At 36.8% G+C, this 25,061-nt stretch overlaps 1 protein-coding gene across 2 annotated transcripts in view; it reads left to right on the top strand.

The window, feature by feature from the left end:
- Positions 1 to 25,061, top strand: part of LOC138714617 (putative fatty acyl-CoA reductase CG5065) — a 163,695-nt gene that overhangs the window by 88,799 nt on the left and 49,835 nt on the right. For both annotated transcript variants that reach the window (XM_069846645.1, XM_069846646.1), the window contains exon 2: positions 21,088 to 21,326. In XM_069846645.1, coding sequence (XP_069702746.1) covers positions 21,102 to 21,326 — 225 coding nt within the window. In that variant the 5' untranslated portion in view covers positions 21,088 to 21,101. The remainder of the gene's footprint in view (positions 1 to 21,087; positions 21,327 to 25,061) is intronic.

Consider the following 25,061-nt stretch of genomic DNA (forward strand, 5'->3'; position numbering starts at 1 on the left):
ACTATAGTTCTCACATAGCAGAAAGCAAGTTTCGAAAAAACGATCACACTTTGACACACTACTGTGAAGGAAGTAATAAGATTTTCCTAAGAAGCCTTTAGCATCATGTAGAGGCCTGTCTAATGTTAACTAATCCACCAAAATCTCAATTTTGAAAATTTTGCAGTTAGCAAATTTTGCAAAAACGGTCCTCAATTGAGGGGTTTGGGGGAAAAGCCAGGTAGTTCCAATTCAGTACTTTTCGACATAATGAAGAAAAACTTACTTCCAAACAATAGGCATATACAGAAGAAGCAGGTCAAAAATGTATTATAACCGTGAATGTAATTCTTGGTTCTTCGACCAAACGATAGAGCGTATTTTTTTGTCCTCTGTGTATAAACAACTCAAAAATTAAGAAAATAAAATTGGAGCTGCCTGGTTTTTCCCCCAAACCCCTCAATTGCTATTCAACCAATGGCAAAGGACTCATATCAGTTGGGCGGTCTGAAGCGTTGTACTCCCGTCCAATTTCAAGTCCAGCGTGGAATGAGACCTTTGTCATTGGTTGTATAGCAATTATACTTCTCACCTGCTCTGCCGGCAATGTTTACTTCTTCTGTTAAACACCATGGATCGAAATATAGTCATTGAAACATTACGTGAGGTATTGAACGCCGAGAGATAGGAAGTTGGCCTCCTGGCAGTTGCTCAACTATCGCCGCCGCCCAACGGCCGTCGAATTTACCGGTACTTATCGCTGGAACGCTTTGTAGTAGAATTACATCGCCATTTGTCAGATCCTTTCTTAGTTAACAATTCACTACCAAACTAACAAAACATTCGAGAAACCGAGCAGTAAATTTACGGAACTCTTAACTAATGAGTAATCATCCCGTCTTTCGAGAAACCGGCAATGAACAGTTTAGTTCAGCCTCTACGACACCCAGCAAGCGCCTCTGCAATACTGAAATACAGGCCAACCTTCTGGCTCTATGCACTTTTGAACTTTCCCACATTTACAGATTTTCTCAGATAATGTATTTATCTTATTATTACAGATATTATAGACAGCGATTTAAATAATACATATAATTTTCTGGAAGGAGATTAGTTTATCCTTGTAGGATTCTATGCGAACTTCCGTTAAATACTTCCGTGGCAAAGGTAACTACTGATATAAAGCGAACAGCCTTGTGGTTCCATACTTACTTACTTACTTACTTACTTACTTACTTACTTACTGGCTTTTAAGGAACCCGTAGGTTCATTGCCGCCCTCACATAAGCCCGCCATTGGTCCCTATCCTGAGCAAGATTAATCCAGTCTCTACCATCATATCCCATCTCCCTCAAATCCATTTTAATATTATCTTCCCATCTACGTCTCGGCCTCCCCAAAGGTCTTTTTCCCTCTGGCCTCCCAACTAACACTCTATATGCATATCTGGATTCCTTGTGGTTCCATACGGAATTAAATTCTTCGGTATTTCCAGATTTTCTCAGATTATGCATTTATCGAATTACAGAAGTTGGGGATAGCGAAGTGATTAAGGAAGCTAATTTCCTCCACTTTTGCTGAAGTGACGTTAAGAATGTTATTAAACACTGGTTTACTAACATAATAAGGACCAACAGAGTTTCTAAGACAAAAAAAAAACAGAGCGTATTTGAAAGGAATTCCGACATGAGACACTAGACCTTGATTATTCTGCTCCCCTTTTTTGTCGCAGGGGCGAAACGTTAGCAATTGTTTTACATCATATTTTTTTCATTTTCCAACTCTTTCAATTCTTTTTCTCTTAACTTTTTATTAGACTTTTTTTACTATTTTCACATGCTTTTAAACAAAAATATGTATTTTTTTTAATTCCAGATGACAAATCGGTATGTCCGTAAAATTTAATTACAAATTTCAATGCTCACCTCCATTTTTTGATAAACTAGTAAAATAATTAAAATATAAACTATTCCAATTATTGCTTTCAAATAAACATTTTTATAATCCTGAATTGTGTTCGTTGTGCAATGCATCACTATGTCCACCCTTATTTTAAAAAAGTCTAAATTCTGAATTATAAATATAATTTTATTTTTTAATTTTATTTTTGTCTGTATTGGAATCCCCTCCTGAGCACGAGTCTTACTCATTCAGGAGTGGGCTAATTTATCTTTCACTGTATTTATTAACTTGTGTTCATTTCAAACTTGCTAGCAATAAAATAAATAAATAAGTAAATAAATAAACAGATAAATAGATAAACAGATAAATAAATAAACAGATAAATAGATAAATAAATAAATAAATAAAAATAATAAAGAAATAAATAAGGTACCGGTATTCGTTGTACAATGCAATACTACGTTGGGAAATTATGGTGAAATGATAAAATTATAAATAATTAATAGAGCACTTGACAACAAGTTGAAATACCGGTATATTCCAATTCTAATTTATTTCCATCCTATAAAATAGTACCTAAACTTTAAAATCTATTTTATGAAATTTATATATTATGGTTTGCGTAATCATACTTTTCTCACGAAATCTTGGCCAATGTGTGGAACCGTTACCCACCTAGAATCCTGTTGAGCTACAGTGAGAAGCGAAATTCGATTTCGTAAGCCACTTAATAATGACTGAGAGCGGGGATCATCGTTCTGACCACATGTTACCTCCATATTGGTTTGATGATCGTTCACTTCTGTTGAGACATGAAGCCAGTAGTCAGATGACTCTCCATGGGCCGTTGTGCCATGAATTTAATATCTGCACTTCCTGATAAACCTCCCTTCTCTCTGAAATCGAATCTGGATATATTGATTTTGTAACCAAAGTACCGAAGGACAGCTGCAGGTAGTGTCAGTGTTACTGACTGCACACAACAGCCACAGAGTTTTTGTTATGTCCTCTACTTTTCATAATTTCCAAGGTTTAACCATGCTTCAATTACTGTTGTGGCATTATTTAACATCTATCTTCAATGCAAGTTAGAGCACATCCCATTTTATGATGATGTTGCCTAGCAACCTTCGACACTTGTGCTGTCATCTCCCTGTTCGTCCGTCAGTTAGATATTAACTCCTACCAACTACTTTATCATATGTTTGTTCTGTACTTTATGGAGTGAGACAGTTCAAGGTGCTAGCTATAAAAGAAGTGGATTTTAATGGCACAAAACTTCTTTAAGTTGAAATAGCAAGATTTATATATTATTTAATTTCCTAAACAGGTTTACAATGCCCAATTTAATTTGTTAATATAGTGGACATTAATGACACATAACTTCTTTAAGTTGAAATTGCAAGATTTATATATTATTTAATTTCCTGAACAGGTTTACAATGCCCAATTATATTTGTTGAGTCCCCTCTTAATTCCCTTCTTCCAATCATACAAGTCACTTTATACCTCTCCTGTGAAATATAAAATATATACTCTGCCAGTATAAATAAATAAATAAATAAATAAATAAATAAATAAATAAATAAATAAATAAATAAATAATAATGATGATGATGATGATTATTATTATTATTATTATTATTATTATTATTATTATATAACTGTGAAAGAAAAGGGCTTAAAATTGAATATAACATAATACAACAATATAATATAATATAATATAATATAATATAATATAATATAATATAATATAATATAATATAATATAATATAAAAAATTCAAATATCTTGGAGCTGCAGTAACAAATATAAATGACACTCGGGAGGAAATTAAACGCAGAATAAATATGGGAAATGCGTGTTATTATTTTGTTGAGAAGCTTTTGTCATCCAGTCTGCTGTCAAAAAATCTGAAAGTTAGAATTTATAAAACAATTATATTACCGGTTGCTCTGTATGGTTGTGAAACTTGGACTCTCACTTTGAGAGAGGAACAGAGATTAAGTGTGTTTGAGAATAAGGTTCTTAGGAAAATATTTGGGGCTAAGAGGGACGAAGTTACAGGAGAATGGAGAAAGTTACACAACACAGAACTGCACGCATTGTATTCTTCACCTGACATAATTAGGAACATTAAATCCAGACGTTTCAAATGGGCAGGGCATGTAGCACGTTTGGGTGAATCCAGAAATGCATATAGAGTGTTAGTTGGAAGGCTGGAGGGAAAAAGACCTTTAGGGAGGCCGAGACGTAGAAGGGAAGATAACATTAAAATGGATTTGAGGGAGGTGGGATATGATAGAGAATGGATTAATCTAGCTCAGGATAGGGACCGGTGGCGGGCTTATGTGAGGGCGGCAATGAACCTCCAGGTTCCTTAAAAGCAAGCAAGTAAGTAAGTAAGTAAGTAAGTAAGTAAGTAAGTAATATAATATAATATAATATAATATAATATAATATAATATAATATAATATAATATAATATAATATAATTCCTTACTTATTCCACAAAAACACGAAGTGTATTGTTCTAAAACTGATAACGTTACTGTACCTACTGAACGCGGAAGGAAGCAATACTCGTCACATATTATGAAAACACGCACGGATGTGTAATCGATCTTGTCACGTCAGAGAATAAAGAACATTCCATCTCCCGATGGTGCAAGCAGCCACGTGGGATAGTTGTTATCCTCCAGATATTTTATGTTTAATTAGCACGAATATTGGCAGCGTTTCAAATATGGAAAGATAAACAAGACGCGTCTGCTTGTTAAAAATTATGAAAATATTTGTTCAACTACCAGCGCGTGACCCACTTAATGATCATATATGTAACACATTAGTGTAATCTCAGCTGCTACAAACCGGTTCCTGCGTCACTGCTTCCTTATTCGTGCGTTGAAGTCTCCAGGAATTCTTGTCGACTACTTTGTGGCTGTAGGCGTACGTTCATAAAGGAATAGATTAACGACACAAAGCAATGTTTCCAACTCTGGTATGTAGTTGTTGCAGTTATTTCAACTGAACGACATGAACATGCCTTATTTTTTCTCAATGCTACTTTGTAACTGATCCTAATGAGTTATTGCAGCATTATGTCTCGGGAAATTCTATTTCATTTTAATGGATTCGTAATACATTTCGTTGAATTGCTAAGTTATGCAAACGAGTACAGTCCAGTACCAGAAAAAAGTAATAGACCGACTCTTTTACTTCGTTTCATAGCGCGATTCACACGATAGCGTTCGTAATGGTTCAATTGTTTATGCCTTAAATTTAATTAACTTACTTGTTTTGTATTATACATATAGCTCAACTGATGAATGATCGTTTGCGTTTGTAAATGTAATAATCTGATTGGCTATGTATTGTATACTTTTAGTAGAGCCACCGATGTAGCTCAGTCGGCGGACTCGCTGGGCTGCTGATCCGGAGCTGCGTTCGGGCTTGGGTTGGATCTCCCTTTGGTCTTTGGTTTCTTCCGAGGTTATTTAGCGTCTGAATGAGATGAAGGTGATAATGCCGGTAAAATGAGTCCGGGGTCCAGCACCGAAAGTTACCCAGCATTTGCTCATGTTGGGTTGAGGGAAAACCCCGGAAAAAACCTCAACCAGGTAACTTGCCCCGACCGGGAATCGAACCCGGGCCACCTGGTTTCGCGGCAGACGCGCTGACCGTTACTCCACAGGTGTGGACCAAAATCACTTCTCTACCTTTGATAGATTGTCTAATAAAAAATAAATTCATTTAAAAAATGGTCAAATATCAGTATTTTCATCTAACACGAAATAAAAAAAATATATTATTTATTAAGGAATGTAATTGAAAGAGCATGATATTGTAAACTTGAGTTTCAGCAATAAAATAATAGAGAAAAAACACGAAAAAAATTAACAGGTTTATGAGTTATGAGGGAAACGCTTCATCACTGCACAGTGAACGACCACCATTATGAATTTTGAAAAAAATATATAAAAATATTTTTTTTTAAACGTAAGATTTTTTTTTCATATAGCGAAAGGACAGTGTTATACATATACCAATTTTCATTATTGTACAAGATACAGTACTGGAGGGAAAAAAAATGTTGAATATTTCCAAAAATTTTACTGCTGTAAGCTGTGCCTAACCCCTCAGCAAAAAAGTGCAATAATTAGTGCCCAATTCCTATGGGCTGTTATTAGGATTGACCTTGAAGTAATGTTACAAAGGTTAGCGGTAGAAAGTTAAGCTCACTTTTCGCCACTTTCGGATAACAGTTATATTCACGTTTAAGAACGCACATTACGCGGAAGAAGCTATTAAATTCTGGCGAGGACAAAGTGGTTTTTTGTGAAGGAAAGAACACGTACTTGACCACATATTGAAGAAACCAGATTTAGTACACTGTACTAATGATATAGTGTCATTTTAAAGAATATTAATGGATAAAAAAATGGACTGAAAGTAACCGACCTCGTAGAAAAAATTCGCTAAGAAGAGCGAATGGTTGAATTTGTACCGTATCTTTCCCGGAAAATGTGTTAAATGCAATTAGATCTTATGAAACAGCAGTATCTTGTCCTGAATTGACACCTGGTTCCAGCAGAGGAACGTCCTAGGAAACTGTTTGAGGAGAAACAGGAAGAAATCTAAGAGACGAAGCATTATATTAGCAAGGAGGGCTACGAGTAGACACAGACTAAGTTACGCTAATTAATATTTGAGGAGAAAAATTCGCTCCGGCGCCGGGGATCGAACCCGGGTCCTTGGTTCTACGTACCAAGCGCTCTGACCACTGAGCTAAGCCGAATTCAATCCACAGTACCGGACCGAATCCTCCTCCTTCAATGTTTCTCTTTGTGGCTTGACTCCAAGTTAGGCATATATGTTGATGTATATTCGATCCCCGGCGCCGGAGTGAATTTTTCTCCTCAAATATTAATTGTCAATATTACAGATATTATTCTGTAGCTGCGAATATATTGAATAAGCAGTCGTGGACAGCCGATAAGGGGTGGTCCTCCAGCTTGGGGATTGGACGAAGGGCTAACAACCCATCACCGTAAAAAAAACAGCTTGTTACGAATCCCTACAATAAGCCTCGGAATAGGACTGATTTTCTGGCACGACCACAGCAAAGGAATAAGGTTTTGAGATTTGGCACTTGGAACGTAACTAGTCTTTGTAGAACAGGAGGGGTAACATTAGTAGCAAAAGAACTAGCTAGATATAGAATAGACTTCGTGGGAGTAAATAATAAAAAGAAAGTTACACTACACAGAGCTGCACGCATTGTATTCTTCACCTGACATAATTAGGAATTTAAAATCCAGACATTTGAGATGGGGAGGGCATGTAGCACGTATGGGCGAATCCAGAAATGCATATAGAGTGTTAGTTGGGAGACCGAAGGGAAAAAGACCTTTAGGGAGGCCGAGACGTAGATGGGAGGATAATATTAAAATGGATTTGACGGAGGTGGGGTATGATGATAGAGACTGGATTAATCTTGCACAGGATAGGGACCGCTGGCGGGCTTATGTGAGGGCGGCAATGAACCTTTGGGTTCCTTAAAAGCCATTTGTAAGTAAGTAACTATTCTGTAGGACAAATTAATAAAATATCTATAATAAGTTACGCCAGTCAGATTTGTTTAGGATCGGAGTAACGTTGAAATGGGGTTTTAGAGCACTTTATTTTCATCTCCTTTCAATTTTACATATAAATAGAAGTTCGACACAGCATAAATAATGGATACTCTCTTGTAAATGTTATGGTTCTTTCAAATGCTTTGATAATGTAACAAAAAATAAATGTGTGTATTCATATGGAGTAGGTTATGAAAAAAAAACAATGTGCACCTCCACATTATGGTAGAAGAGTAATGGATTTCCTCAAGAAAATATTCCCTGGTAGATGGCTTGGAAGAAGAGGACACATTGAATGGCCAGCTACATCACCTGACCTCAAAGCATTGGATTTCTTCCTCTGGGGTTACTTAAAGTCCAGGACGTATCATGATAGACCGAACAGTATTGAAGACCTGAAATTAAGGATTAGTAATGGAATGGAACTGATCACTCCTGAAACTGTGAGAAAGTCAACGGACTGTTTTCGTGATAGATTGGGGCAATATTTGGCCGTGAATGGTTCTCATGTTGAACATTTATTATAATTTTAACATTCTCTGAAACAGTTAAGTTATTGTTTTGTTTATTTCATGGCCTACTGCATATGAATAGCGGCCGGGTAGCTCAGTTGGTAGAGCAGCTGGCTACGGACTGGAAGGTCCGGGGTTCGATCCCAGTTGGTGACAGGATTTATTCTCGTTGCCAAACTTTCAGGACGGCCCCGAGGTTCACTCAGCCTCCTATAAAATTGACTACCGGGTCTTTCCCGGGGGTAAAAGGCGGTCAGAGCGTGGTGTCGACCACACCTCCTCATTCTAGTGCCGAGGTCATGGAAAGCATGGGGCTCTACCTCCATGCCCCCAAGTGCCTTCATGGCATGTTATGGGGATACCTTTACCTTTACCTATATTGCATATGAATACACACATTTATTTTGTGCGAGATCATGCGTATTTACTTGCTTTCCGCACAAAACCAATACGCGGTAAGTGTGAAATACCACATTCAGTATTCCCAACGTAACACGCAAAACAATTTCCCTCTTCTTACCGCTTAAGCGCCAAATTCATTTTACTGCTTTAGGCTTTTAACATATTATTTTTAGAGACGTTTAACATAGTAATAATTATAAATTGGAAACTTACCACTGCAATTTCACCTAAATTGCACTGTTAATTATTGTTTTTAAATATTTGCAAAAATTAAGTAAATTCTACAAAACCACAAAAGTTACTGCATTTGTAATGTAAGTAACATTAAAAAAAAGCCGTGAAAAAATCAACACGATTCCAGATGCCGATGTTATTACTGCAATATGTTATGTAAATAATATTGTTAAAATATTAAAATGAAAAATAAATCATTATATAACCTTACAGTTTGTTTTAAGTTCGCATTTATAGACTGGGGGAAAAAAAGACAGACGTATATCACGGCCTGCTGGAATATAGTAAACACAGAAAACATTTTATAGCAACAATGTTGAAGAAAGATATTTTGGTGTTCCGAAGTTGCCGTCATTAAACAGAAACCAACATGGGGATTTCATTGCAACTAATTAGAAATTCGTCTTTCAGGTATGTAATAAACGATCTTCTCAACTACGTTTCGCTTTTTCAATCTTTTCCTCAAACATGAAAACATCAACATACCGCTCTTGTAACGCATATTACTATTGTGTTACATTATCGAAGCATTTGAAAGAACCATAACATTTACAAGAGAATATTCATCATTCATGCTGAGTCAAACTTTTATGTGCATGTAAAATTGAATGGAGATTTCAAATATATAAAATTTAATATAGGGTGCCATTAAAAAATGTGTTATTTTTTGCCACACTCTGTACATGAATCAATACTTTTGTGAGACTACAGCCATAAGTTTTAGTTAGATATCTCCAACAACTTTTGTTTTTGGTATTTCTTCATAAAATTAATATATAGAGTTATTAGCAATATTTCATACTTAATTAACGCACTGGGCATTGACTCGATCAGAAAGAAGGCTAGAGGCTGCAGAGATGAGATTTCTGAGATCAGTGGCAGGATACACTCTATTGGACCAGAAAAGAAGCACACAGACATAAGGACGGAACTGGGAATTTTCAACTTAAACGACAGATAAGCAAGACAAAATAAAAACTGGAAAGAACATATATTAAGGATGAATGAAGACAGATTCCCAAAAAAAAATACTGAACTACAAACCGGAAGGAAGGAGGAATGTCGGAAGACCCCGCAATAGATGGGAGGAACTTTCCAAGAGGAAGGAACAGGCCACCAGGCCTAAACCTTGATGATGATGATGATGATGATGATGATGATGATGATGATGATGATATATCAAACTGAACAGATAGAAGAAATATAGAAGTAAATCACAACTTGAGAAATAAAACCTTCTTAAAACTATCACAGAAGAATACAGACGACGTGATAATACACGGTTGCAGTTTTCAAAAAACTGAGTTATACATTTTTATCACAAATTTAAAACAAACTAAGCTATTGGTTTAAGTGCTTATTTACTGCAACAATATTTTTAACCAGATCTACGTAATGTAGGCAGTCTGTTAACCCTTTGCAGCACAAATTATTATTATTTTTTTTTCATATCATGGATCATAAGAAAGCTTCGATCAATTGTTTTCAACATTTTAACTCTGCACACAATTTCAAAATATAGATGGCACCTCTATGTATACTCAAGAGGTGGATTCCTTGGTGGAATATCTGTGCCATAAAATTGAGAGAGAATGAAAACGGTGGTTCTTCTGAGTACCCACTATGCTGCAAAGGGTTAAACTGGGAAGGAAAATGCTTATGCACTTTAGTCCCTTTGGAGCCAATTCGAATGTAACTGGGAGCCAATTCGGATTTTAGAATTTTGTAATACAGGAGCCAATTCGGATGCGTATTTTGACCTAACCCCGCACGCTTTGTATTGTATTGTATTTATTAACATTCCATGGTATTCATACATGCTTACAGCTAGAATATGGAACAAGTCAAAAAACTTAATACTATTATAAAGTCTTAATTTATAGCCACAGTCTAGATGAAATATATACACACGAGATTTACAATATAGTCTACTAAGACTATAATAGTATTAAGTTTTAGTATCATAGTTTTAGTATCAATTTCATGAAGTGTTATTGAATGTCATGAATTCACCTACAGAATAGAAGGCGTGAGAAATTAGGTACTTCTTTAATTTTGCCCTAAATAATTTTATGTTTTGTGTTTCATTTTTTATATCGATAGGGAGGCTATTAAAAATTTTTACTGCCATATAACGCACTCCTTTTTGATAGCATGATAGACTTGCCGATGGAGTATGAAAGTCATTTTTTTGACGTTCATTTATGCTATGAACTGTTGAATTAGTTACAAAGTTTTCACGATTACATACGAGGAAGACTATTAATGAAAAGATATACTGACAAGCCATGGGCATTATTTGTAGTTTTTTGAAAATGGTCCTACACGATTCCCTAGATTTGGCACCTACTATTATTCTAATTACTCTTTTTTGTAATAGAAATATATTGTTACTATCTGTGGAATTTCCCCAGAATATTATTCCAAAACTCATTACCGAGTGGAAGTATGCAAAGTATATTGTTTTTAAGGTATTGATATTTACTATCTTTTGCATAGATTTAATCGCAAAACAAGCTGAATTTAGTTTGGGGGTAATTTATTTAATATGATTTTTTCAATTTAACACATTATCGATTTTTAAGCCAAGAAATTTGGTTGTTGTTGTTGTTGTTGTTTCTAATAGAGATCTATTGTTAATTATTGCGCTAGAAATTTGCGACGTTGAATTTGGACAGGATTTAAATTGAATTATGTTAGTTTTGTTACAATTTAATACTAATTTATTGACTGAGAACCAGTCACATATTTTGAAGAGAATTTCCTCTGTTGAAGATTGGAATGTGTTGGAGTTATTGGCTGTAATTACTATACTTGTGTCATCTGCAAATAATATGGGATGACCTACATCTTTTATAAGGGGGGCAAGATCATTTATAAAGACTAGAAAAAGTAGGGGACCTAATATTGATCCTTGAGGAATTCCACGCTTGTCGCAATACTACTCAAAAGTACACACCAGTACAACACGTTACCAGTTGTCTATGTGTTACTAGTACAGGTCTCGACTAACATGCCGTACAGGAACGATGCGAGCTCTACTTTCGATTTCGTCACTTGGCTGCCTTCGATCTCAGTTACTTCCAGAGAATATCAAGATGTAGGAGATAGCAAACGAAGAGTCTGATGCAAGATGCGACTGCTTTGTATGCGCCAAGAGTCTCGGTATCGCGGATACGATACAGTCCAATCACTCTGAACAACACGCCAGCCACTGGCAATTAATAATTAGGGGCCTATATCCGCTGAAACAACTTCCGCCATGCGACGGAGAGCTTAGTGGTACTGGTAATCGCTTAAAGCTAGAATTTACACCACATACGTTACTAATGATGTCGCTGACATTTGAACACGGTTCTTCGGCGTGTCAAATACGTGGTACAGTCATTAAGTTCTGACACTGACGCCTGAAGGGTAGGCACCCACAAGAATCTGGATGTCTCAGAAGATGCCGCGTGATACGGCGTACACTTAAACAGATCGACATCCTCCCTCAATATAGTCGCCTTTGGCCACTATGCACGTCTGCCAACGTTAGTGTAGCTGCTGGAAGCACTGCTGAAAGATGTTGGCAGGAAGACGCCGTACGGCTTCTCTTGTGGCAGTCATAACCTTTTCGGCCGCATAAAAATTACGCCCACGTAGGATTGATTTCATGAGGGGAAAGAGAAAAAAAATCGCATGGTGCGAGATCAGGTGAGTACGGAGGGTGTGGCAAAACAGCGACCTCTTGCCTTGCAAGTTCCTCTTGGACAAGGATGGAGCGATGTGCAGGGGCGTTGTCGTGTAGCAACAGCCAATTCTTCCTATGCCAAAGCTCAGGACGCTTACGATGAATTGAATTGCGTAAACGGCCAAGAATCTCTTTGTAGAGGATCTTGTCTACAGTTGCACATTGTGGGATGAATTCTATGTGAACAATTCCATTTGAATAAAAAAAACTGTTAAAGCATCACCTTGCCTTTTGAACTGTCTTGTTGCGGATTTTTCTGTCGTGGAAATAATGGCGTTTTCCAGGTGGCGGATTGTCGCTTCAGTTGCGGATCGTAAAGGAAACACCATGTTTCGTCTCCAGTTATGATCGGTTATAGCAGTTTCGCCTAATTTCTGACAGAACGTGTCGTTTGCCAGTTGCTCAAACTGCAACATACTCGAGTTCCGACGCACGCATTCAAATCACCGTCACAACAATGACCTTAGTTCTGCTTACACTATATGCACGTAACTGTATGATGCTGGGACGAGAGACTAACTGACAAGGTACCATATCACGGCGCCACCTATCCGTTCTAGTGCACCACACCGCCACTATGCCCTCAGTCTCAGAACTTAATGAATGTACCACGTAGATGTACGAGTCATTCAACTAACTATACGTCGGGATTTCTATTCATAAAAGACAAATTATAACTGAAAGTCGAGATGCGGTACTTGGATAAGTAAGTAATAATATGATACGGCGGTAACAGAGTTGCTTCAATTAAGTGGCAGCAGAGACTCACACCTGACAGCTGTATGTAGAGCTGGGGACGGAGCGAGTAGAACTGTTGAGTTACTCGGTTCTATCGGATTATGTGCTTGGCAGCGGAGCACCGAAGTTAAGGCTGGTTCACAACAAACCGGAAACGAGAATCGGAACGAAAACGGTAAAATTGTTTAAATGTATACATTTAAATGTGAGCATTCACAATTAACGAATAGCTTGCCGGAGCCCGAGATCGGGAACGGAGAGTTGGCCAGTTTCAACTTTGGCGTTCACGTTTCCGATCACAGCCCACTAGATTCATTCTATTGCCATCTAAAAGCTATTTTGTCGTCGTTATATTTTGTAGCAAGAAGACTGTAACATAACCTATGCATTATTTTGTTCTGTGCTGTGCATCATGGAGCAAGTTTTATTTGATGAGATTCTAATATTGAGTGTTGCGGAAAATCCTCACGTTTACGATAAGCGGCGCGCCTCGTATAAAGATGAGAAAATGAAGGAGACTACGTGGCTTTCAATAACTGCATCTTTGAACACCGATCGGAAGTGAATCATATTTTATTACTGTATTGGTTGTATTACACACTACATATTCACGCTTCAATTCAATAACTACTGTTGTGTTCATTTTTTGTTCTATTACAAATGTTTCTTCTCTAATTATTTTACGTTATGGTAGACTTAAAATAGGTTGTGATAATAAAGATGCATGGGCATATTTATAGTACCGTACCTAATGAAATGTTTCAGTTGAAATTTCGAAGTTGGTTAACCTGTGTTTATGTTGGCTGCCTTGTACTCATGAGAGAACGCCATTGGTCAATTATACACAAATAACATCAGAATGCGTAATATCGACTTTACATATCGTTATTGACATGCATATCGATATGCATAGTCGTCTACGTTCTCGGTTTATTGTGAATCAAAAATTTTCATATTCACGTCCTCTGCTTCTCGTTTTCATTCTGGTTCTCGTTCCCGGTTTATTGTGAACCAGCCTTTACTCGGTTAACCGTAGCCGTTACCGGTCAGTTCAAACGTTCAAACAGAGTTCGCGTGTTTTACTTAATTCTAGCAGACAACAACGTAGGTACTGTTGTATTTAAATATTTTCTGCTGCAGGACAAATTATTTCCTTATCCCCAAGGCGGGCTGAAAGGCCTCTAGTATTGAAGAGGAGTTCATCCTATTATATGACTTGTCAAGTGGACCTAATGAACATTGACAGTCTGAACATATTACTATACATAATAATAATAATAATAATAATAATAATAATAATAATAATAATAATAATAATAATATTATTATTATTATTATTATTATTATATTATTATTATCATATTAGAGTGTTTGATTAATATTAAAATATGTTAAAAAAGGAAGTGCATTTTATTTTTCTTCTATTTGTGTTTATTGGATTTGTGTTACCTCATCAGTCATAATTTTATTTGTATTTATTTCTACGAATTATGTTACCTAATTACTTTAATTTATCAATAATATTACTCTTCACCAAAGAGAACATGGTTGTATTGAAGGCTAGTAAGGTTATAAAATAAATAAACATTATGTTCTTCAGTTTAAGATTCCACGTTTTATTGATTATTTTATCCACTTTCCGTAATAGTAAATAATTCTGTGTGTTATTTTTAAGTGTTTTAGGCAGCTCTTCATGGAGGCCGTTTCTTTGTATCTCCTTTTTTACTTAGCTGCCGCGTTTAACGTTTACCTCACATGTTAATTTATTATCTGTTAGTATTATAAATTATTTTATCAATTTTATTTCGTCTGTCATATATAACAACACTGAAAGTTAAATAGTCCTTTCATACAAAATAACTCCGCAAATAGTTGTAATCATGCAAATGAATTTTGCAACCGCCATTTTGCAATGAAGAGAAGCACTTTTTTCTCGTCAATTGGCAAAGCGAAAGCGCTTTACTACAACGCTTTTAAAACACGCTTGGTTTCACTTTCAAAGTACGTTCTAAAATCGACTCTATCTATCTAAATTTTAAATCTGCCGCCACAAATTTGTACTCGGTACTGTACTCGGTTCAACCGAGTAATGACGTCACAGTAACTGCTCCCAACCGAACCGCTCCGTCCCCAGCCCTAGCTGTATGGTTCAACAAGACTCTCAGAGCACCTCTCCGTACACACCTGTGGAGTAACGGTTAGAGCGTCAGACCGCGAAACCAAGTGGCCCGGGTTCGAATCCCAGTCGGGGCAAATTACCTGGATGAGGTTCTTTTCCTGGGTTTTCCCTCAACCCAATATGAGCAAATGCTGGGTAACTTTTGGTGCTGAACCCCGGATTCATTTCACTGGTTGGATGATCGTCCACCTCTGCTTCGGCATGTGGACGTGAGGCAAGCAGCCGGGTGGTCAGTCTGGATCCTTAAAGGGCTGTAGCGTCACGGATTGTTACATTTGACTTTTCAAAATAATTCTATTTTGCCCAATTGACAAGTGAGTTTTGTGTCACAAGGTCAACAAGGTCTCAAACTTTCAAAAGAAATAAAAAAAAAGGATGCACGTAAACCGAAACCTATAGGTCTACTGGTACTGTAATAGACAACAAATGGTAACATTTTGCAATCGTGTACATTTTTGGTAGGGTTGCACCAAAAATGGGAGCTGGATGAAAATACTCATTTGCTGCTAAACGTTTACCTGCATGGAAACATCCCCTCAGCCATTATAGCTGGTTTTCGTAACCGGATTTCGCTACCTATCTTAGATCCTCAAGTGCATCATGTTACTGGGTGGGCACCGGTCCCACAGAATGGCCGAAATTTCATGAAAAAAATTATTTCTCTATTAGGACTCGAACCAGTGCGCATTCTGTAATGGGAGTCCTAGGCAGAATGCCTTATGCCACGACGTCAGGACGCAAGACAAATGTAGGGCCATGTACCTTGTCTTCCATACTTCAGCGAAAAATATGGCATTTCGCTTTACAAGTGGGATGTTACAGGCTTACTATTTGGAGCGAGGGGTTATTTACCAAAATTTACATGTAACTTACTTACTTACTGGCCTTTAAGGAACCCGGAGGTTCATTGCCGCCCTCACATAAGCCCGCCATTGGTCCCTACCCTGAGAAAGATTAATCCAGTCTCTATCATCATATCCCACCTCCCTCAAATCCATTTTAATATTACCTTCCCATCTACGTCTCGGCCTCCCCAAAGGTCTTTTCCCCTCTGGCCTCCCAACTAACACTCTATATGCATTTCTGGATTCGCCCATACGTGCTACATGCCCTGCCCATCTCAAACGTCTGGATTTAATGTTCCTAATTATGTCAGGTGAAGAATATAATGCGTGCAGCTCTGATTTTGTGTAACTTTCTCCATTCTCCTGTAACTTCATCCCTCTTAGCCCCAAGTATTTTCCTAAGCACCTTATTCTCAAAAACTCTCAATCTCTGTTCCTCTCTCAGAGTGAGAGTCCAAGTTTCACAACCATACAGAACAACTGGTAATATAACTATTTTATAAATTCTAACTTTCAGATTTTTTGGCAGCAGAAAATTTACATGTAATATCCTTAAATCCTTTCAAATTCCCTTTTATGGCGTTCAGAAGATCGTAATGTAAATTCTGAAGGCCTCTCTTCAAATTATACACTATCATCTATATGTTAACACGCAAATTTTTGTTATAATGTACAAATCGAATCTTTATTTTGCTGGTTTAATTTCCCTTTATCTTTTATGTTTGTTAATTCCGGATCCCAGTGGTCAACCTCACATGAGGACGGATGATTTGAAATAAATCTTAGTAGTCTTAACCCTACAGCGAGTGAGGGAGTGAATTCCTGGATATCTATGTTTAAACAGTACATAAAACATTTACAAATAATATAAAAGAACTGGAACGCAGCAATGGACTGTTTAAAGTCTTAAGAACTTCAGTGTATACAGAGATGCACAGGCGTGGCCACAACCATCATTTTTCTCTGCAGAGAAAAAAGAAGTAAGTGATTCAAACAAATAGAAAATATCGAGGAAGGGTGGAGACTCTCTGGCGTACAGGGGAATTTCAAGTGTTACGAACATAGACCCTGAAATCATATTTTACACACTATATGCGCAATAAATATTTTTTGGAAGTATAACTCCAATTAGTAAGTTGGCAAGTCAGTTTTCTGTATAAACACTAGCAGAAGGTCTGTGTGCAGTGGCTGAATATATACCAGTGGTAAATATTTGAACACGTCACTTTATCAACTCCCATATTCAAAACATTTACTCTTTAAGTCTGTGTTTGTCTTCTCTGAAAGCTCCACTCATACTCGTGACCTCGTGGTCTCGAAGCGAAGGCGGAAGCATACCGCGTCACTCCCACGGTTCATTGTCGTTTCAACAGAATTCTTCCTTTGCCCCCCGCTCATTAAAATTCGAGTATAAATCAAGTGGCGAGTGTTACAACAGCGTTGGGGACACAAGAAATGTTCTGATATCATAGCCACCAGGACCACGACATACCTCGTCTTCAATTTTGAATGGCAGCTTCCGAAAACGTGTTTTCATGTTCACTGCGTCATTGGTTTGTTTACCGAGTCTAACCAAAGACAGACGGTTTACTGATTTAATAATTTGTGGTATCTGCTAACAACTTCAGTATTAGATGCAGTACATTAGACAACAACATAATTTGTGGTACTTTCGAGTGTCCAACTTTTCGCATTTAGTATTTTATCTTTTTCAATTATGTCCGTTTTTAAATACATGCATAGTATTATTTTGTCACGTGAACAAGAAATAATATTGTAGATTTAGCATATACATTGTAAATTACTTATTTGTGTACCATATTTAGTAAATATTTCATTATATTTAAGCTCCTTAATTTTGCAAGATAATGATTTTATATTTAAGTACAACTATTAAGGCCCATTCACAATGAAAATTAAACATAAACGTAACATAAACACAGAAGTTTGCGATCAGGTTACCAAAGAGAATCATTCACAATGACTCACATAAACACTGACATTAACATTACCGTCAGACGTTAACATGGAAGTTTGCTAAAGGCTCATTCACAATGACAATTAAACATAACGTAAGCGTTAACTTAAGAATGTAAACATTATGGTAAAATCAAGAAGTCATACCATCATTCACTATGGGGACATAAACATAACAGCAAACATACTTGGTAACCATGGAACCATAACAACGACGCCATTTCCTCATATTCTGTCGTATACTTCAGCTCTCCACGATTGTGTTCTGTTTGCAAATCACGTAAGCATAAGCATGAAAGTTTGGAGTTTGCAAACTTTCATGTTAACGTCTTACGGTAATGTTTATGTCAATGCTTATGTGAATCATTGTGAATGATCCCATTTGGTAGCCTGGGCATAAACTTCTGTATTTATGTTACGGTTATGTTTAATTTTCATTGTGAATGGGCCTTAACTCCAAACTTTCATGTTTATGTTTACGTGATTTGGAAACAACACACAATCGTAGAGCACTGAAGTATACAACAGAATATGAGGAAATGACGTCGTTGTTATGTTTCCATGGTTACCAAACATCTTTGCGGTTATGTTTATGTTCCCATCGTGAACGATGGTATGGCTTTTTGATTTTACCGTAACGTTTACATTTTTAAGTTAACGTTTACGTTATGTTTAATTTTAATTGTGAATGGGCCTTTAGTGTGAGTAATTTTGTTATTGCTTCAATGTATATTAAATTTCACTTCTGGTAGTGTGGAAGAGAAGGTCTCATGGCCTTAACTTTACCAGAATAAATTAATAAATAATAAAGAAAATAAACAACAAAAGTATTGGACTTACCAATTAATAGTTCAGAGAAGTATAATATTGTAATGTACCGAAATTATATGATATTTCCGTGCAGAAATTCTGCGTTACCATATGATGAAGGATGGATAGAACAGAGAAAAATTCTCTCCGGCACCGGGACTGGAACCTGGGTGACGTTTTATTCACCAAGCCACATCGGATTCCAGTTCCAATGCCGGATCGAATCCCCTCAGTTTAAATTCTACCTCTCAGTTTTCCCTTTGGTGGCCTACCCTCATGTACTTAGGTATTCAATCCGGCATCAGAACTGGAATCCGGTGTGGCTTAATGGATAAAGCGTCAGCACGTAGAGCTGAAAACCCGTTTAGTATTTTAGTATTTATTTATTTAACCTGGTAGAGATAAGGCCGCCAGGCCTTCTCTGCCCCTCTACTTGGGGATTACAACTATAATATGAAGAATAAAATTACAATTAATATTAAATTTACAATTACAATAACAATTAAAGTACGACAAGATTACCTGATTAATGAAAGCTAGACATTTTATCATAGAAATTAAGAACAAAGAATATTTTTGTATTTACTGAATTACAAATTAAACCTACAATAGCAAAAATCTATAGTGATGAATTTACCGGATACTGAAATATTTTGTGGTAGATTAAGAGAACTATTTACAAGAAGCCATGTCTGAACGAGTTTCAATTACTGACCAAGTGCCTAGTAAGTTTGCGTTTGAATTCAATTTTATTTCGACAGTCCCTGATGCTAGCAGGTAGCGAATTCCAGAGTCTTGGCAGGGCTATTGTGAAAGAGGATGAATATGAGGAGGTGCGATGGGATGGTATTTATAGTTCGAGTCCCGATGCCGGAGAGAATTTTTCTCTGTTTTACCCATCCTTCACCAGTTCAGAGATGGTTTCGTTGAGGGATTTTTGGTGAACTAGTCAGAAATTCATTCATGATCAACGTCATAAAGATACTGTTCTCGAAATAAAGCTCTGTGCGGAAGTAAGTTTCAAGAATAAATTTATGATGCTGTGTTGTAACTTTTATTTCTCACTAAGAAATATTAAAAAAAAAATTAAATGAAATTTGATTTTAACGATAACATGAATGCCATTATTTATTTTTTGTTATACACTGTTACACTCATTTGTTGTTTAAAATTTCGTGTGTACTATTTTTTTTCTTGGGGGGGGCGGGTGGACTATATTTGTGTTACTAAAATGGTTTCTCAATAGCGTTTTCATGGTTCCGCTTAAAACTTTTCATGTTAAAATTTCAAATTACACCTATTCTTAAACAATTCACCGATTTTTTCTCCCTCATTTAGATATGATATAAACTTTCAGTCTTACTAATAAACCGTGTATAGTTTTTATACGAGACTTATGCAGAGTTGAGACAGAAAACGTTACTAATAAACCGTGAATAAGCTATGGACGTATAAACAGGCTGTAACTATACAATGGGAATTGCTTTGCAGTAGTTATATACACGAAACCCCTTGTTTAAGCGTTGTATATAGAGAAAAAATGGCCGCCCCTCTAACAGCTGTTCGTATCGACTGTCATTTTATGATGATGGTTATCTTGTAACCACAGAAGAACAAACCAAAGATCATAGAATTATTAGAATAATATCACTGTAGCTTGTACTCTTTGACCAAAATGTAGTGTGGTAATCGATTAGAGCGAGTTGTACTATCGATATTTAACACGCCACACTAGAGCGCTTTACCGGATGCAATAGAGAACCTCAGATATTCTATTACCTTTCGTAACGAAGTAATGACGAAACTATGTCGTAGCTGTGTAACAGTCATACTGTTATACACGACGTATGTAGTGATTATTAGTAAGGAATTTACACACGACTTATAAACGAGCTACTCATTGTATAAGTATAAGACAGTTAAACGTCTGTATATAGAGTTTTTATTAGTAAGACCGTTTGTAAAGAACTTGTTTTATGTATTAACCCCTGTACAGGTTATCAAAGGTGAATTAAAGATGATTTTGTGGAAGGTTCCCTTAACACAAATTGCACCTGCTCTCGCAAGGTGTCAAACTTGAGTCTACAGGCGGTTGGTTTACCGACGAGCTCAACATGAAGTGATTTTCCTTCCGCAGAGAACTCAGCAGCCATGGGCGAACAGAGAGAAGTCACGGATGAGGGTGGCGTCACCGACATCCCGAAGTTCTTCAAGGGCCGCTGCGTGTTCGTGACGGGGGGCACGGGCTTCATGGGCAAGGTGCTGGTGGAGAAGCTGCTGAGGGCCTGCCCAGACGTAGCCGCCGTGTACCTGCTCATGAGGCCCAAGCGGGGCAACGACATCCGCGCCAGGAGAGACGAACTCGTCCGCTCCCCGGTAAGTCTAATACCTGAACTTCACTTAGGCCTACATCACAACCTTAAGGGCAACTGGTGGTGTAGGGCAGCGACTTTCAACTAGAGGTCGCGGTCCTCTGGGACCAAAGACCAGTTAATGGGGGGCCGCGAACAAAATAATAATAATAATAATAATAATAATAATAATAATAATAATAATACTTACTTACTTACTGGCTTTTAAGGAACCCGAAGGTTCATTGCCGCCCTCACATAAGCCCTCCATTGATCCCTATCCTGAGCAAGATTAATCCAGTTTCTACCATCATATCCTACCTCTCTCAAATCCATTTTAATATTATCCTCCCATCTACGTCTCGGCCTCCCTAAAGGTCTTTTTCCCTCCGACCTCCCAACTAACACTCTATATGCATTTCTGGATTCGCCCATACGTGCTACACGCAATGCCCATCTCAAACGTCTGGATTTAATGTTCCTAATTATGTCAGGTGAAGAATACAATGCGTGCAGTTCTGTGTTGCGTAACTTTCTCCATTCTCCTGTAACTTCATCCCTCTTAGCTCCAAATATTTTCCTAAGCACCTTATTCTCAAACACCCTTAACCTATGTTCCTCTCCCAAAGTGAGAGTCCAAGTTTCACAACCATATAGAACAACCGGTAATATAACTGTTTTATAAATTCTAACTTTCAGATTTTTTGACAGCAGACTGGATGATAAAAGCTTCTTAACCGAATAATAACACGCATTTTCCATATTTATTCTGCGTTTAATTTCCTCCCGAGTGTAATTTATATATGTTACTGTTGCTCCAAGATATTTGAATTTTTCTACCTCTTCGAAGGATAAATCTCCAATTTTTATATTTCCATTTCGTACAATATTCTGGTCACGAGACATAATCATATACTTTGTATTTTCGGGATTTATTTTCAAACCTATCGCTTTACTTGCTTCAAGTAAAATTTCCGTGTTTTCCCTAATCGTTTGTGGATTTTCTCCTAACATATTCACGTCATCTGCATAGACAAGAAGCTGATGTAACCCGTTCAATTCCAAACCCTGTCTGTTATCCTGAACTTTCCAAATGGCATATTCTAGAGCTGAGTTAAAAAATAAAGGTGATAGTGCAACTCCTTGCTTTAGCCCGCAGTAAATTGGAAAAGTATGAGATAGAAACTGGCCTATACGGACTCTGCTGTACGTTTCACTGAGACACATTTTAATTAATCGAACTAGTTTCTTTGGAATACGAAATTCAATAAGAATATCATATAATACTTCTCTCCTAATAATAATAATAATAATAATAATAATAATAATAATAATAATAGTTATAGTACTTACTTACTGGCTTTTAAGGAACCCGGAGGTTCATTGCCTCCCTCACATAAGCCCGCCATTGGTCCCTATCCTGTGCAAGATTAATCCAGTCTCTTCATTATATCCCACCTGCCTCAAATACATTTTAATATTATCCTCCCATCTACGTCTCGGTCACCCTAAAAGACTTTTTCCCTCCGGCCTCCCAACTAACACTCTATATGCACCTGTGGAGGAATGTTGTACTTTTGACAATTAAATTTTTCGATGTGGCAAAGTTGACTAACCTAACTCCATTATCATTACTAGTTACGTGTAGGCTCTCTTTTCCAATAGTTGGTTTAAAAATATCCTCCCGTCCTACTTTAGCATTGAAATCCCCCAATAAAATTTTCATGTGATATCTAGGTAACTGATCAAAAGTCTGTTCCAATTCCTCATAGAAGCTATTCTTTATATGGTCGTCTTTCTCTTCTGTAGGGGCATGAGCATTTATAACTACGATATCGCACCATTTACCCTTAAGTACTAAATACGATAACCTATCACTGATAAATTCGACCTTTTTTACTGCTGATTATGAATAAAGAATCCTGTTCCTAATTGGTGATTGTCGTTTGCTTCACCATAATACAACAAATAATCTCCTATTTGTATTATGCCGTTCCCATCTAACCTAACCTCTTGTACTCCCACAAAGTCTATTCTATATCTAGCTAGTTCATTTGCTATTACCAGGGAACGGATTTATATGGACTAAAAATATATGAAATATGTAAATATATATGTAGTTATTTTTACCAAAATATGGAATTAAATATGGATTTTTACCAAAATATGGAATTAAATATGGACTTAAAATTATAAAAAAATGACTATGTACGTTAAATATTGGTACATTTTAATCAAACTAAACAAAAAATATAATGGACGTACCTTATCTTCCAATGTAGTTTCAACAAAACACAATTTTTATTGTCTGTTACCATAACAATAGGTTACAAACATTTCTTTCAAGTGCTGAAAAGTGAATCTTCTTCTATTGTCTCTGAGGATAGATTTATACTGACTAAAAGAGCGTTCGACGTCACAAGAAGTAACTGGTACATAATTCAATTTCACAATGTCTGCTGGGGATAAGTCCAAGTTAATCTTCACTGTTGATTCACCACTCATCACAGCAACAACCTTTTGTAGTTCTTCATATCCAGGGTTTTTTGAAAGTACAGTGTCCACCTTAGCTCTTACTGCATCTGCAACTTTACCTCTACCACGATTCAGTTGTTCCACAGTACTATTTATAATTTCAAAACTTTCAGATAGTGAAAGGTGCCTATTTTGGAGACTTTTGAGCGTTTTTATGATGCATGAAAATGTATGCTGAATGTGAGCTAAGTCATTCTTCACACTTATGTCACAGGTAACTGTTTTCGCAGTATCAATTGAGACTGCATCTTCAGAGTCCAATGCAAGGAGAACATTGTTAATAGAGTCTATATGTTCGGCATAATATTCAACTGCTTCTAGCCATGTACCCCATCTAGTTAAAATTGGCTTTGGTGGCAATGGAATTTCAGGGTACATTTCTTTCAACACGTTAACTCTACTGGGAGCTTTGAGAAATACTTTTTTCACTGATGAAATCAACAAATCTACTTTAGGGAAATTGTCTCTGACCACTTCTGCCACACGATGAAATGCATGCGCCACACAAGTAAAATGAGTAAATTTAGGATATACAACAGATAATGCTTGTCCAGCTTTGACCATATAAGGGGCAGCATCGCTAATAAAGAATAACACATTATCGTACATAATACCCTTTGGCCACAGGATACCCATAGCTTCGTTGAACAGTTTAACTATAGTTTTGTTATTGCACTTTTCTAGAACATCACAATGTAAAAGAATTCGTTCAGAATATTGTTCACTTAACAAACCGATAACTACATTACCAACAAGTCTACCTTCTTTGTCGGGAGTCTCATCAATGGAAACCCAAATTGAACTATCTTTAATTTCATCTCTCATCTTCTGTATTGTCTCATCGTAGATGGATGGAGCATACGTCTTCCTAAGTGTTGACTCATCCGGGATTGTATGTTGAGTATATTTTTCAAGGAATTCCCTGAAGACCTTATTCTTTAGTTTGTAGAGAGGAATATCAGCAGAGATGAGAGAACGGCACAGGTCGATGTTAAACTCAGATCTTACATTCGATGTTGTTGGTTGTGTTAAAAACAATTGTCTCTGCTTGGAATTTAGTTGTTTGTTGGCCTGATGTTTACTAGTTGTAATGTGTTGTTGCACCAGGAACTTTTGTGTAGATGATACTGCACACTGACACAAATTACAAAATAATATTTTATTGTCAGTTGATAAACCATCTTCTTTAAATTCTGAAATGTAACTTGTTAGTTTTGATTTTAAA

The sequence above is a fragment of the Periplaneta americana genome, chromosome 15 (assembly GCF_040183065.1).
Source record: "Periplaneta americana isolate PAMFEO1 chromosome 15, P.americana_PAMFEO1_priV1, whole genome shotgun sequence".
In the NCBI taxonomy this organism is placed as follows: Eukaryota; Metazoa; Arthropoda; class Insecta; order Blattodea; family Blattidae; genus Periplaneta; species Periplaneta americana.